Source organism: Mesocricetus auratus, unplaced genomic scaffold (assembly GCF_017639785.1).
Source record: "Mesocricetus auratus isolate SY011 unplaced genomic scaffold, BCM_Maur_2.0 Super-Scaffold_100691, whole genome shotgun sequence".
Lineage (NCBI taxonomy): Eukaryota > Metazoa > Chordata > Mammalia > Rodentia > Cricetidae > Mesocricetus > Mesocricetus auratus.
In genome coordinates this window covers 40,177,861-40,191,810 of record NW_024429267.1, presented here as the reverse complement: position 1 = coordinate 40,191,810, position 13,950 = coordinate 40,177,861, and the positions used below count along the sequence as shown (strand labels likewise).

Genomic DNA, 13,950 nt, shown 5'->3' with positions numbered 1-13,950 from the left:
TAGGTTCATGTGTTTCCACACTTGGTTTCCAGATGGTGGTGCTGGTTTTGGAGAATATGGAACCTTCAGGAGCCGAGGCCTAGCTAAAGGAAATAGCTCACTTGGAAACAGGCCTTGAGGGTCATAGGCAACCTCCCTTCTTGCCCAAGCTCTCTGCTTCCTGGGTAGTACAATGTAGCAAGCAACAACTGATTTTGTGCTCTGTCTGGTGACTTCCCTGCTACAGTAGACCCTAATCCCATGTACCTGTGAGCCAAAATAGTCCTCCCCCCCAGTCTACTCTTTACCATGAGAAATGTAACTAGTACAAAGTGTAAAGACTTTAGATGCATAAGTGCTTGGGCATCAACTTGGGTAGCAGCAATGGAATCATCTAGAAGAAATAGCTGATGGAATGAAGTCCCACTTTGTAAGCATGAACTTAGGAAGAGAGTTTCCACGGTTGTCCTCTATAGGAAAAGGTGAAAAGTGGGATATGATCTAAAGCTCATGGGCGGAAGATTTGGCACATACATGGATCCCATCCTCTTGATGCCCTGTCTGGAGTGCTTGGGTCCACAGTGCAGCACAATGAAATGCTCCTTGGCAGTGCTCCTCAGCACTGTTCCGCTGAGAGGAGTTGACTTGCTTTTAGGGAAAATTGGTTTGTACAGTAATGCCAGGAGTTTAGAGAACACTAATGCCTTCCACTACCTTACATGAAAGACTTTGGAGTCCCTAAACCCCCTGGACTCTAGCCCCTCCTACTGGCCACACATAGCTTGACCTTAGGTGACCCAGAGAAAGCAACTCTGAGCACTCACTGGACAATTCCTCTTGTGTCCACAATGAATGGAGACTCCATGTCCCTCAGTCTGACTGCTTGGAAGGAGTTAGAAAAGAGCATATTGTTAATGAGAACTATGCCAAATCACTGGTTCTCATGGATCCCATAGCTTCACTGTGTTTCAGCCCATGGACACCCCAAAGGCTCCAACAGAGTGTTGCAGCCCCTAGGGTTAGATTACAGACACCTTACAGCCAGGTGTCCTGTGTGTTAGCTGCAGCCTATTACCCACCACGTGTCTCAGGCACATTGCTTCATTACTGATTTCTCTATTTCCTCATGGGGGAAAAGAGGACCATAATGTCCTCCAAAGAGGATAGAAAGGAATTTGACTGACAACAGGTTGGAGGAGATAAAAATTATCCAGGGCAATACACTCGTCAAAAGACAATGTTCCCAGGCACTCGTCATTTTACACAGTTGTGACACTAGTGTGAGGTGCATGTTCATCTTTCAACATATTAAAAGGAAAAAACAATACACTGATTATCTCTAGTAACCTCAGGTAATACTATCTCATGCTGTATGTACCGTCCATACAAACTGTAAAAATATAAGCTGATTGAGAATGTTCACTGCTTGACCAATTTATGAGGTCAGAAAGAAAAGAACAATCAGTTGACAATAACCTGATTTTTTTAATTGAGGCAAAAATACCAGAAAATCATTGAACTCCAAATAATTTCCTTTGCTGTTTGTATAAGGTGCTTCACCTGTTTAATATAAAATCAATGCATAATTGTTATAGACAATTAAATACAAACAAGCAAGATGAAAAACACAAAGAACACCTGTATTCCTCCCTGCCCAGAAGTGGCTGCGATTTGCCCCATGGTGTATTTTGACCAAGGTTGCCGTTCAGTTGCTGGGCTGTTTTGTTATGACTTTTTTTTTTTATGAAAGCAAGGCTATGTTGTACAGTTAGACTTCCCACCCTTTTGCCTGATATGATAGTGGGAGCTGATTTCCATTTCAACTGATATATCACTTTAAAGGCTACTTAGATGCCTCGATTTCTGTTGTTTTGTAAGTATGCTCTCATACAATCATACAGTTAGCACTTTCATTGTTTATATTTTTCTAATACAAAAAAAGCACATAGCAGGCAAAATTGACTTACGTGAGTTGAGAACTAAGAAGTACAGTGTGAAAATATACCCAAATCTGAAAAATAAACCACTGAAGGTCCCAAAAGTTTTACAAAGGTTTTTTGTTTGTGTGTTTGTTTGTTTTTTCACCAGAAGGAGTGGAAACCACCCACACTGGATTAGAGATTTCCACTCACTTTGTGAAGCCACCTTGCTTTGGGGGCTGTTGTCACTGCACTGAGGAGTTTGTTTGCCTTAACCTCCAGTTCTTCCATGTTGCTGTCTCAAGAGGCTTAGGGCAGCCTCACACAGGAAGCATCTGAGGGGGCCAGGCATGGAGTGGAATCTATAATGCTGATTCATCCCTTCCCTCAGGACTGAAAGAATGGGGTCATCTCAGGCTCTTGGAGCATATTTATAAATAACCAATTCACCAAGTTTCCGCATAACACCTGTCACTGCTGTTTAGTACCTGCTTTCAGGAAGGCAGATTTGAGCCCCATACCTTCTGTTTTCTTTGTTTTGTAGACAAAATATTCTTATAAGTTAGCCCAGAACTCAGAATCCTCCCACAGAGACTCAATTGTACCAGACCCTGTAGCAGGTGCAAGGGACACAAAGGGACAAGATCTGGTTCCATTTTCCTGGGTAGGGAAACCAAGATCACAACAAATCACATATTGGGAGATGTGTGGTGACCAATGAAGGTACCTATGCCAACCTGGCTGGAGGAGACTCTGTCTTTCCTAATGACTAACTGATAGCACCTTTCCTAGTGACATTGATACCTGTTTGCACTACAGGTCATCAACGCCATTGAGCAGGACTACCGGCTGCCCCCTCCTATGGACTGCCCAGCTGCCCTGCACCAGCTCATGCTGGACTGTTGGCAGAAGGACCGCAATAGCCGGCCCCGTTTTGCAGAGATTGTCAACACCCTGGACAAGATGATCCGGAACCCAGCTAGTCTCAAGACTGTGGCAACCATCACCGCTGTGTGAGTCTAGTGATTCAGGGTAATACCTAGATGTGGTTGTTCTCATGGCCAGCGGCATGGCTGGCAGCCTTTGCTCTGTTGGGAGCAAAGTTGGAGTGGCACAGGTGATCCACTAATGGAAGACTTTCCCAGACTTTTGCCTTGTTTTTGTCCTCTAAACTATATCTCATGTCTGCATTGTGAGCAGGTATTCAGAGACCTGGTCAGGTTTCTACCATATTGGCATCAGTGGACTCAGAACTGGGCTCCGACCATTTCTAGATGATCTTGTTTACAGGAGGTACCTTTGTGTTAACTGCACTGATTGTCTAGGCTAGTGTAGCATTAGGCTTGAAGTTTTTACCAACAGTTAGATAGGTAAAGGCTCAATTGTTGTGGAACAAAAAAAATGCAAAGCAGATTCATTTGATATGAATGGATGCACCCAACAACTGTCAGCTACAGCTTCTGCTGTAATTCACTTAGATATGCTTGCAGGAGCTCACCTGTTAATTTTTCTTTTCAACCGAAATGTAGTAGGTGGCTGCAGGCTAGTCTTTGTACCCAGTTTTGGTTCTATGAAACAAGTAGCTTGTAGTCCTTGCCATTGTGGGGTTTCAAAAAATTCAGGAACATCAGGCATTAAACCGATGATCATAAAAATGTAAAATTGAGATCTTAATGGCTGACATGGCAGGGTCCTATGCAGAGCACCCAGAGCTCACACCTCCAGTTGCAGTTCTGGTGATGCTATTACAGATGGTATGTGAAGGGCCAGAGTGCACTGACCGGATGAGCATGGAGATGGGAGCAAAGGGCAAATCTCAGCCTAGGAGGAGAATCAGAAACTCAGAGCCAGTTGCTAAGCATGAAGTTGAAGAAGCTTGTGAGGTGGGCAGAAATAAGGTCACTCAGTGTCCTCAGGGTGTATTGGGCATGGTCTTCATTTTAAGAACAATGAACACCTATTGAAGGGTTTGGTATGTATTATGGTCAAGGAAAGAGCTTTGATGTGATCTTTTCTGTATTTTGAAAAGCGTATCTGGCTGAAGTGTGGACCTTATAAAAGAGAGCTCAAGAGAGTCCCTTAAAGAGGGTAATGCCATGCAAAGATACGGGAAGTAAACTCTGGTGGCCCGGAGGGAAATTGGGTGACATCAAGATGGCTGGTTCAGTTCTCTGTGTGTCTGCATTGAGTCTGTTCAGACAAGGGCAGTCATTGCTAGGTTGTTCCATGCCGTGCTTTTCACATAGCAGGAAAAAGAAAACTGTTGCCAGCCGATTTGGTGAGGCTGTACGCATGCATCTTTTACAGGATCACATCTTTGGATGAAGGTCACAGTCTTTCCCTCCTTCAGCTGTTTGTGTTGTTGACCGACCTGTGATAATACCTAGAAGTAGAAGATGGGCCCATCAGCTTTGGAGGTGGTGCCATGAGGGAAGGGTTAGCACAGAGTGCCACCTCTCTCCACTCGTGAGGTCACCTGCTCCTTTCTGTTTCCCCAGGCCTTCCCAACCCCTGCTCGACCGCTCTATCCCAGACTTCACGGCCTTTACCACCGTGGACGACTGGCTGAGTGCCATCAAAATGGTCCAGTACAGGGACAGCTTCCTCACTGCTGGCTTCACCTCCCTCCAACTGGTCACCCAGATGACGTCAGAGTAAGTGAAGAGACCCTCCTTTGTCCATCCCAGATCTAGGTTTTCAGGCCCCTTTCCTGCTCCTGAAGACGATGTGAGTCAAAGCCCCTTCTCTGTGTAGAAGCAGCCTTGTGAGGCTGTGCTTTGGTAAGATGACGGTGGGAGATGGACGGGGACTGAGGGTGCTGGTAGAGATGTATCCTGGGTCCTGGATGAGAGCTCTTCTTAGTCATGGCCATAGGACATCCGTCTCGTCATCAGGTCTCTTCCCATTTAAGTTTATAGATTCAGCCCACCAAAGAGACCATCCAGATGGAAGGGAAGGACACAGCAGCCACCGCTTTAGACAGAGTCACAGGCAGGGGATGGCGCTGACTCAGCAACTACCGAGCTGTGTGGGGCAGGGCGTCATCCTCACACTTGGACAACCCTTGTAAACACAAACATATTCTCATCCCCCTCGCATTACTTAGCAGTCTACTGCTCCCACAGGAGTGTGGAGGAATACACAAAATAAAATTATTCAAATAGGATGAGAGCTAGACAGGTTCTTAAAGATCCATGTGGTTCATCGTTTTCCCCCAGAACGTTGCAAGCAGCACCAGTTGTGGGAAATGTTAATAGGTTCTCCTTGGGAAAAAAAAAAGGTCCCATGGTCAAATAAATTTGGGAAATACTACACACTTTATCATCCTCGTGGAGATTCACTGCTCATATTAGCATTATAAAGGCCATGAGAAACCCTGAAATAAAGAAGCCCATTTCAAATTATTAAATACCATACAACCATAGTTTTGAGGGACAGGTTTGTATGGAACTGCAGTTGGGGAAATATTTATCTAGTTCCAATCTTTCCATTCAGCAGATTTCGAATTAGTGTGACACTTGAGGCAAGTTGGAACACAAGACTGATTTTCTGGCTGCTGGTTCAGTGTGCATCTGCCTGCCTCCCCCACACTTCCCCTCTAAGTGCTAAAAGAGGTCTCAGCTTTTGCTGCTCACTGGAGTAGTCTGGGATCTTTAAGAAGTACAGAATCCAAAGTCTGGAGTTGAGGCTCAGCCAGTAGAGTGCTTGCCTAACATGCATGAAGCCCTGGGTTCAACCTCCAGCACAGTGTAAACTGGGGATGGTGGTGCATGTCTGTAATCCTAGCGCTTGGGAGGTAGAGACAAGGGGATCAGAGACAGGGTATCTTCAGTTACCACACCAAGTTCAAGGCCAGCCTGGGCTACAAAGGATCAGAGTACTGATGTTACCTGCAGGTTCCTGGTTAATTGCTATGTGATGAGAGCAGGGTTAACGGGACTCAGTGTTTCCCAGGTAGATTCTGACATGTTACAAAGGTTGGGAAACACATGAAGGACCAGGCTCAGAGTTCACTTTGCCTTCTGTACTCAATCCAAGCCAGGAAATCAACACACACACACACACACACACACACACACACACACACACACACACGTGCGCACACGCTCACGCACCTGTGTACCTTAGCTACAATGCATACTGACAGCATCAGAATAGATTCTGGAGGCCTGTGATAGACATCTCCTATGGCAGAGGACCCATAGTCCAGCATAGTCCAACTGGTTACCTGTTAAGTGTTAGGCACAGTGCTGGGCATTGGGGTTTTCTTATGACAAGGCCAGTTGTTGCATTTGGAAAAGAAGAGTTGAGATTCAGTCCTAGCTTTGTACTCCAGTGCAGATGGACAGATTCTAACACTTACTGCTTGCGTCTCCTACCTGGAGTCAGGCTTTATCACTGTGAGGTTTATTCTTACCATAAATGATGGAGCCTGGGTTTTCTCCAGGGAGTGGATTGAATGTGCATCTCCATTTGAATCCAGTAAATGGCAGCGTATGTTTGATAAAGGTTCATTTCCCGGGGACCCCCTAAAAGAGACAATCCTGCACATTTTGAATGATTGACAATTGTACAGCACAAAACTAAAAGAAATGAAGTTGAAAGAACCAGCCTTCCCATCCTGCAGAGCACAGAGGGATGCTCCTGGGTGATCAAAGGGCCTGGGTGTAGGTGTTCGTGGAGTCAGGACCACTCCACTTTTTTCACTCTCGTCTGCCTAAGGTTTTTTGTTTTCTGTGCTTTTTTTTTTGACATGTTTTCCCTCCTCCCCTCCATTACTGAATGAGTCAAATAAAGCTGTCCCTTCAGTCTGAGGAAAGTCCCAGAAGAAAGGAACAAGGTGAGGATTAAAAGGAAAGTCAAACTGAAAATTAAGGGATTTAGTTCAAAGTAAAACACAGCCACACAGTACTGGAGCAATTCAGTTTGTTTTTTGAGAGATGAAAGATAGAGAAAAAAAGAAAATGAGCAACTCGATAAAATAGATGGTGGGGCAATTTGTGAATTCAAAATTCAAGCATGCTTCCCTGAAGTGTTTGCTATAAAAAACACCGGCAATTTGCCTGTCTCAAGCAGCTGCAACCTCGGAGAGACAGACTACTGCTAATATGGGCAGGGGGGCAGCAGGGATAGGCAAAAGGAGACAGTACTGTGGATACAGACCCAACCCAGGGTCTGCCAGGGTGTGTAGTGTACAAAAAAAGCCTGTGGGTGCTAGGGTTGGGGAGCTTGGAAGAAATAATCAGTTCCATAGAAGAGTTTGAAAGGCTTGTTAGGGAGGCTCGAAACCACATGCTGTTATATTTGAATTGTACTTCTCTCACTGCTTACCTGCTGTGTGATAGTCAGTGCTTTACTTCTTTGAATGACATTGTCTTGTGTGTTAATGCACATGTAAGACTAGTGCCCATGTCACTGGTTTGTAAAGAGACAAATGGAAGTGTGTGTTAGGCCCATCACCTGCTCAGGAAAGCTGGTTGCTGTTATACTTACTATCTGTGACTGCAGTTTCTCAATGACCAAGAAAGAAATGCATCCCTGCAGGTTTAGATAGGATAGTATATAGCACACAGAATCACTTAGAGAGCAGTCTATATTGTTATAAGCTAAGAAAAGATGCATGGGTCTCCTTGAGGTCAAATTTAAGCCATGAACTTGTTCATATTCGTTCTCACAGCTCACAGATGAATCCAATCTGAGCCTCTATCCTAAGACATATTCATTGGGTTCCTCCTTAGGCAGATATTTTAAAGTTATTTTAAGATCACCCTTCTTAAAAATGCATGGCATTAAAATTCAAACAGAGTCAGAGATTGGAAGCTCAGGGGGAAACATCAGAAGACCAGGCAAGCTCCATAGCTTTTCAGTCTCAGTGGGTGTTCACTAATTTGGGCAGAAAGCTCCACAAAATAACCAAAGCCCCATAAGTGTGCACTTGCACAGGCAGACAGAGTAAAGGAAAATTCCAGTCCACCTGAGTGTCATGGCCTCCATGAAGCGGCTGCTTCTGGATCTATGGGTGAGGAATAGCATGGCTCATACAGATTTTGGGAGGCAGGAGGTGTGCACAGAAAACATGAGTTTGAGCAGAGTAATATTATCACTGGGTGCTGGGAGTAGGGCTGAAGGATAGCTTAGTCAGTAGTGTGCTTTCTGGGCAAGCACTCGACCTGAGTTTTATATCCAGAATCATTGTAAAAGAAGCTGGGTAAAGGTATTCACTTACAATCCTAGGACTGGGGATGGAGAGACAGGAAGATCCCTTTGGCTCACTGGCCAGCCACACAGTCATAATAGGCATGCCCCAGGTCAGTCAGTAAGAGGCAATCTCATAAAAACAACACATAAAACCAGGTAATGATGACTAAGGAATAACTCTCAAGGCAGGCCTCTGACCTCCATATGTATGTACATATATGTGCATACACACCCCCACTAGAGACTCATACACATTTGTACATATACAAAGTAAAAGAAAATCTGTAGTCATGTTATTGCTAAATGCTTGGCCTTTAGTTTCACTTAAGATTCTGGGATTTTTTTTTAGCACATTTTCATGGTCACCCTACTATCTCCAGGAGCATGCCTTTGGTGAAAACTTTGAGCTGTGAAAGGCTGTCCTATCTCTAACACTGACTTCTTCGCCCTTCTAGAGATCTCCTGAGAATAGGGGTCACCTTGGCAGGCCATCAAAAGAAGATTCTGAGCAGCATCCATTCCATGAGGGTCCAGATGAGTCAGTCACCATCGGTAATGGCATGAGAACACTTGCATTCATGGGGAGGAGAGGAAGGAAAAGAACCAGGGTCAAAGGGAAACCAGAGGTTGACCACTGTGGAATGTGCAAGAAAGATCAGCTTTTGGGCTGGGAAACAACTTCCAATCTGTGAAGAATGAACTGGACCCGTTGCTCATGGGCAATCGTCGTTTCTCTGCAACAGAAGCAAGTAGATGCCATGGGAAACCAGACACGTAATAATAAAGATAGAGAAAGGTGATGTTTGACAGAAGTGAAGCTGAAACCATATGCATTGGGAACCAAGGTGAACTCAACTCCTATTCAAGGGGGACCGGAGTTACCTGTCTTCGGGAAGAAGGGAAAGAGGTGCAGGGATGAGACACAAGCCTCGGGCAGTTCCATCTTCTCCCTCACCAATGATATTCTTTTCTTTTCTCCTTTTGTACTCCTCCCTGAGAGTCCCTCCTCCTTCCCCCACATCCATTTCCCTTTGCTCATGACTCGTGTAGGGAAGTTTCTTCAAATAAAACCCAGCTCCTGAGTCTCCAGATGTCGTTCTGTCAGTTGCCAAAGGACTTTGCTGACCACTACTGCATGGGGATCCAACCAATTCAATTAATGTCTTCATATTGAAGAAGAGATGTACCTTCAATTGAAAACCTTGTTTTTCTTTTGTTTGCATTTTCTGCAAAAAGGAAAAAAAGAAACCACAAATTGGAAAAATAATAGAAAAACCTGTTTCCGTGTGCAAGCGCACATGTATGTGTGTCTGCGTTATAAAACGACTGTGCTTGTTCGTGACAGATGCAAACAAGAAAAAAGAATTGGGGAAGTTTTGGCCCTGGGAGGTCTCAGGGGGCTGGAATATGCTGTTGGCCTGGCTTTCCGCTTGTCCCACTGGCCACTTGGCTCAATGGGAAGAGAAAAGAGGGGGGCAGGGAACTCAAATGAAATGAAACATTAAAAAGTCTCTGAAGAGTTTGCAAATTAAGACAGGAAACAGGTGAGTGGTTTGAATTGGATGCAGTGTGGGCCGTTGTAGAATGATGCTGACTGAAGAGTTACTGTTGATAAGATCTGAAGAAAAGGAGAAGGAAAGGTTTTCTGGAGAATATTCTTCCACATCCTGGGAACCAGCGATTTTAGAGGTGGCAAGAGAGAATCCTTTCTTGCCTGGCCTGTGGACTGGCTGAAGCCGTTGACATCCGAGGAATGTCTCTGTCATGTCCGTGTTTCTCTTTACATTCCTTCTTGTACCTCATTGTTCATTGTTTGATTCACTTTTGTAAATTCCACCTAACATTTAAATATTTTTAATTTCTCCTTTTACCTTAAACTCCTTGCTAATTTTATCTGTCTAATTAAAAAGAGCAGAAGCATGTCTGGGTTTATGTAAGATGTTGTCAGAGTATGTGTCCCTGGACCCTGAGCTTAGCTCACACACTATATATTAAGAAGCTGATGTCCAAACTTCAGACTGCTTGCTATTGTTATGTCTATAAACACACAGCTAGAGAGATGTGTGGACTTAGCAGGAACCTCAGTTCCAAACTTAATACATATTTAAGGCTGTGTGAGCCTTTTCCTCCAGGCCTAGGTAACTGATTTGGGATTATCCTAGTTTCATTTCTGTTGCTGTGATAAAATATCACGGCAAAGAAGCAGCCCAAGAGAGAAAGGTTTATTAGACTCACAATTCCAGGTGATAATCCATTACTGCAGGCAAGTCAGAGAATCAGGAACTTGAAGCAGGTGGTCATGTCACATCACAGCCACAGTTGAGAGCAGAGAGAAAACGCATGCATGCATGCATGCATGCTCCTTTGTACTCAGTGTCCTTTCTATTTTTTATAATCCCAGGATCCAAAGGCAGGGAATGGTGCTGCCCATGGTGGGCTGAGTCTTCCCTCATTAATTAACATAGTTAGAACAATTTCCCTTAGACATGCTCACAAACCAGCCTGATCTAGGCAAACCTCAATGAGACTCACATCCCTGGAGATTATAAGTTGTTCCAAGTTCAGGATTAAAACAACTCTGGGGAAGCTCCTTCAAAGAGGCTCATAGCTTGAAGACACAGCTACTACCCAGGTGAGCTTACCTTAAAATACAACTATACTGTTGACCCCTGAAGGATGGGAGAAGCTGGGGACAAAGAGTACCCTTCAACAGATTCCCATGTGGTCTACAGAGGACTCCAGTTCAGGGAGGAAGACAAAATCTTCCCCGCTTACTAATTATCCCCAAAGACCTCAGTCCATGAGTGTCTTGTAAGCCTAAGCCATATGACCAATGTATTCTCAGTTTTCAGAGGAATGAGTTTCCATTTGTCACCACATTCTTAAGGCAGCATCTCATACCCAAAGGCTCATCTCTAGCACTATCAATATCAGGCTACCTTCTTCCTGTGATCAAGGCAGGGTTAACATGAAGTTCATGTCAAGCTCTTTCATTGTTTGGCGTCAGCCTGAGGTTTCAGTGCACACAGAAGGAAACAGGAGGGATCTGCAGAGCCCAGAAGGAGGCACAGTTCTCAGTGTCACTGACATGAATATGTTTTCAACAAATTCAGGACTGCCCTGCAGACTCCCTACCTGGTGTCCCAGTCAAAGCTGCCCAACACCACCCAAACCAACAGGGAGCAAGAAGTAGGAAGGGGTCTAAGGAATGTCACTAGCAAGCAGTCAAAACAGCCATTTATTTTTTATGCTTTACATATCTGAGTTCTCTTCCTCACCCAAAACTGTGAAGTCACAGCAGATCCTGCCTTTGTCACACTCAGGCTCTCAGGAACAAAGACAATGGAGTCAATATTTAACTTGGTCATTTGACCCTTCTCCTCACCATTGCCCCAAGTGTGGCTTGATATCACCTGGGGGCGTGTAATCACAGGTTACAAAGCCCATGTTTGGGTTTCTAAATTGTAGGCATGGAGTAGAACCTAGAACTTGAACATCATTTTTTTATATTTTATTTTCCAGTTTAAATTTAGATAAGAAACAAGATTGCTTCACAAGTCAGTTCCAGGTCCCTCTAACTTTCCCTCCCCTCCTCCCGTGCCCTCTCTCCAATCACCCCCCCCCGTTATCCCCTCATTCCCCCAGGGAGGGTGAGGCCCTCCATGGGGGTGTCCATAGTCTGTCATTTCATATAGGGCAGGGCCTAGACCCTTCCCCAAGAGTTCAGGGTGAGAGTGCACCTCACATTGTTCTATGGGAGTCCAAAGTCCATGTGTATACTTGGAACGAGACCAGAACTTGAACATCTTACAAATGGTTTCTGATGCTGCTGCCCCAGGGTCCACACTGTGGAAACCTCTGCACTACATTAACCTTCTTACCTGAGGATTCATGGTGTTCTGTGTAGAGACACTGGCTCAGGAAATGAGAGTTGCTGGGGTCCTTGCGGTTCCCTGAAAGAGGAGCATGAACCCTCACACTCGGGTATGAAGGGATGGGAATGATTGGCAGGAAGAGCATTCTGCAGAGAGGTGTCTCTGTACATTGGGTGCAGGGGACTTCCTTCTTAACTTTCAAAGGGTTCCCTTGGAAGGATACTATGCTTCTAGATTTCAGTTGCATGTGCTGCCTCACCATCATCCAACTAGAAATTTCTGTGTGGTGGAACTGCTGGTAATAGAACTCAGGACAAGCACTCTGCCAATGGAACCACATCTTTGGCTCAAGAACTCTACTTTTAAAAATATATTTTCATTTATTAATTGAGAACTTCATATATGTACATAATGCCTTTTGTGAATCTATCTAGCTATACCTCACTTTCTCCTCCAAATCCTCCTGAGACCTCCAACATCCCCCTTCCAATTTTTATTATCCTTACTTTTATAACCCACTGAACCTAGGTAGTGCTGCTTATAAGTACATATATACATATACATATATATACATATATATGTGTATATATATACATATATGTCTATATATACATATATATGTGTGTATATATACATATATATGTGTGTGTATATATATACATATATATGTGTATATATATATATATATATATATATATATATATATATATAGCCACCCCTCGGTCCTTAGGCAACCTACCAGTGGTCATATCCTTGAATAAAAGCGACTCTCAGCAGCCATTAGCTGCTAATATCCCTGCAGCTGCCGGTGGGGCTTATGAAGCCCTCCTTCAGCCATGCTGGGATATTGACTGGCTTGACCTTGTGCAGGCAGCCATAGCTGCTGAGTTCATGAGTACATCCCATGACACATCCAGAACTTAAACTATATGTAGTGATTTGTGAGCTGCAAAGCCAAGCTGACAGGATGCAATCTGCAACCTTGCCGAGTAGCCCAGGGTGTGGTTCAAATATAGGAGACCACCAAGAGTCAGCAGGTGTGGTCTACCAATGGCAGGTGGGTCAGGGGTTACAGAAATGGAGATGGCTTACGTGGGGAAGCCTTAGAGACACTCACGGCATTACCCCCCACCCCCCGCCACTCTTACTCTCAGAGGGAGGAATGAAGACTCATGAAGAGAACAGAGAGTACAGTATCTATGGAGACATAATTCTAGGAATACTGGTGTGAGGGTCAGTGGGGCAGAGGACAAGAGGGGAAAGCCACACTGTTAATAAGAAATGCAAGCTCCTGGTGGCTTTGTCTGTTCTAAGAGGCTCTTTGTGGAGCAACCTAGGGGCTTCATCATCATTTAAAAAAAATGACTCTGTCACCAACTGGTTAAGTCCCTTGCGAATGAAGTAAAGGAAGACTGCAGTGAAGCCCAACAGCACACAGACACCATTCAGAATTCTCAAGGACCAAATACTCAAAGACGTCAGGAGGTTCACTGAAGACTGTGCCATACCCTACACATAGAACTCATGGGGCCGTATTAAAAAATAGACAGGTTTGTGTCTTCCCAGATACCAGCAAGGTTGCAGGCAGTGCTGAAGAAGAATCCCCAGGGTTACAGAAAAGTGGCCAAATGGTAGAGGATGTGTGGGTTATGCTGGAAGATAATGAAAGGTTTGCGATCAATGGCATCTGTGTTCAAGATGCCATTGGAGATCAGCAAGAGATCTGAGGACAAACCTCAGTCCTCAGAGGGCAAGGGTGATGGGGATGAATAGTGGGGGATGGGCATCCACTTCCCACCTGGGAAAGAGACCCCTCACTACCCTGCAGCTCTCTGAGCCTGCCTTGTTATCAAGAGCCCTGGAATGGTCCCAACTTATTGAGAGTCACAATTTAGAACACCACAATTCCTGACAATTCCCAAGTGAAAGAGGACACAAGACAGATTGTCCTTGCTTTGGTGCTGTCTGTTAGCATGCCA

General features: G+C 44.6%; 1 protein-coding gene across 1 annotated transcript in view; it reads left to right on the top strand.

The window, feature by feature from the left end:
* Ephb1 (EPH receptor B1) overlaps window positions 1-10,016 on the top strand; it is a 422,319-nt gene extending 412,303 nt beyond the window's left edge. Inside the window, exons 14-16 of the mRNA XM_005072022.4 lie at window positions 2,718-2,911; window positions 4,397-4,552; window positions 8,552-10,016. Of these exons, the coding sequence (XP_005072079.1) occupies window positions 2,718-2,911; window positions 4,397-4,552; window positions 8,552-8,660 (459 nt within the window). The 3' untranslated portion in view covers window positions 8,661-10,016. The remainder of the gene's footprint in view (window positions 1-2,717; window positions 2,912-4,396; window positions 4,553-8,551) is intronic.
* Window positions 10,017-13,950: the final 3,934 nt, after the last annotated feature.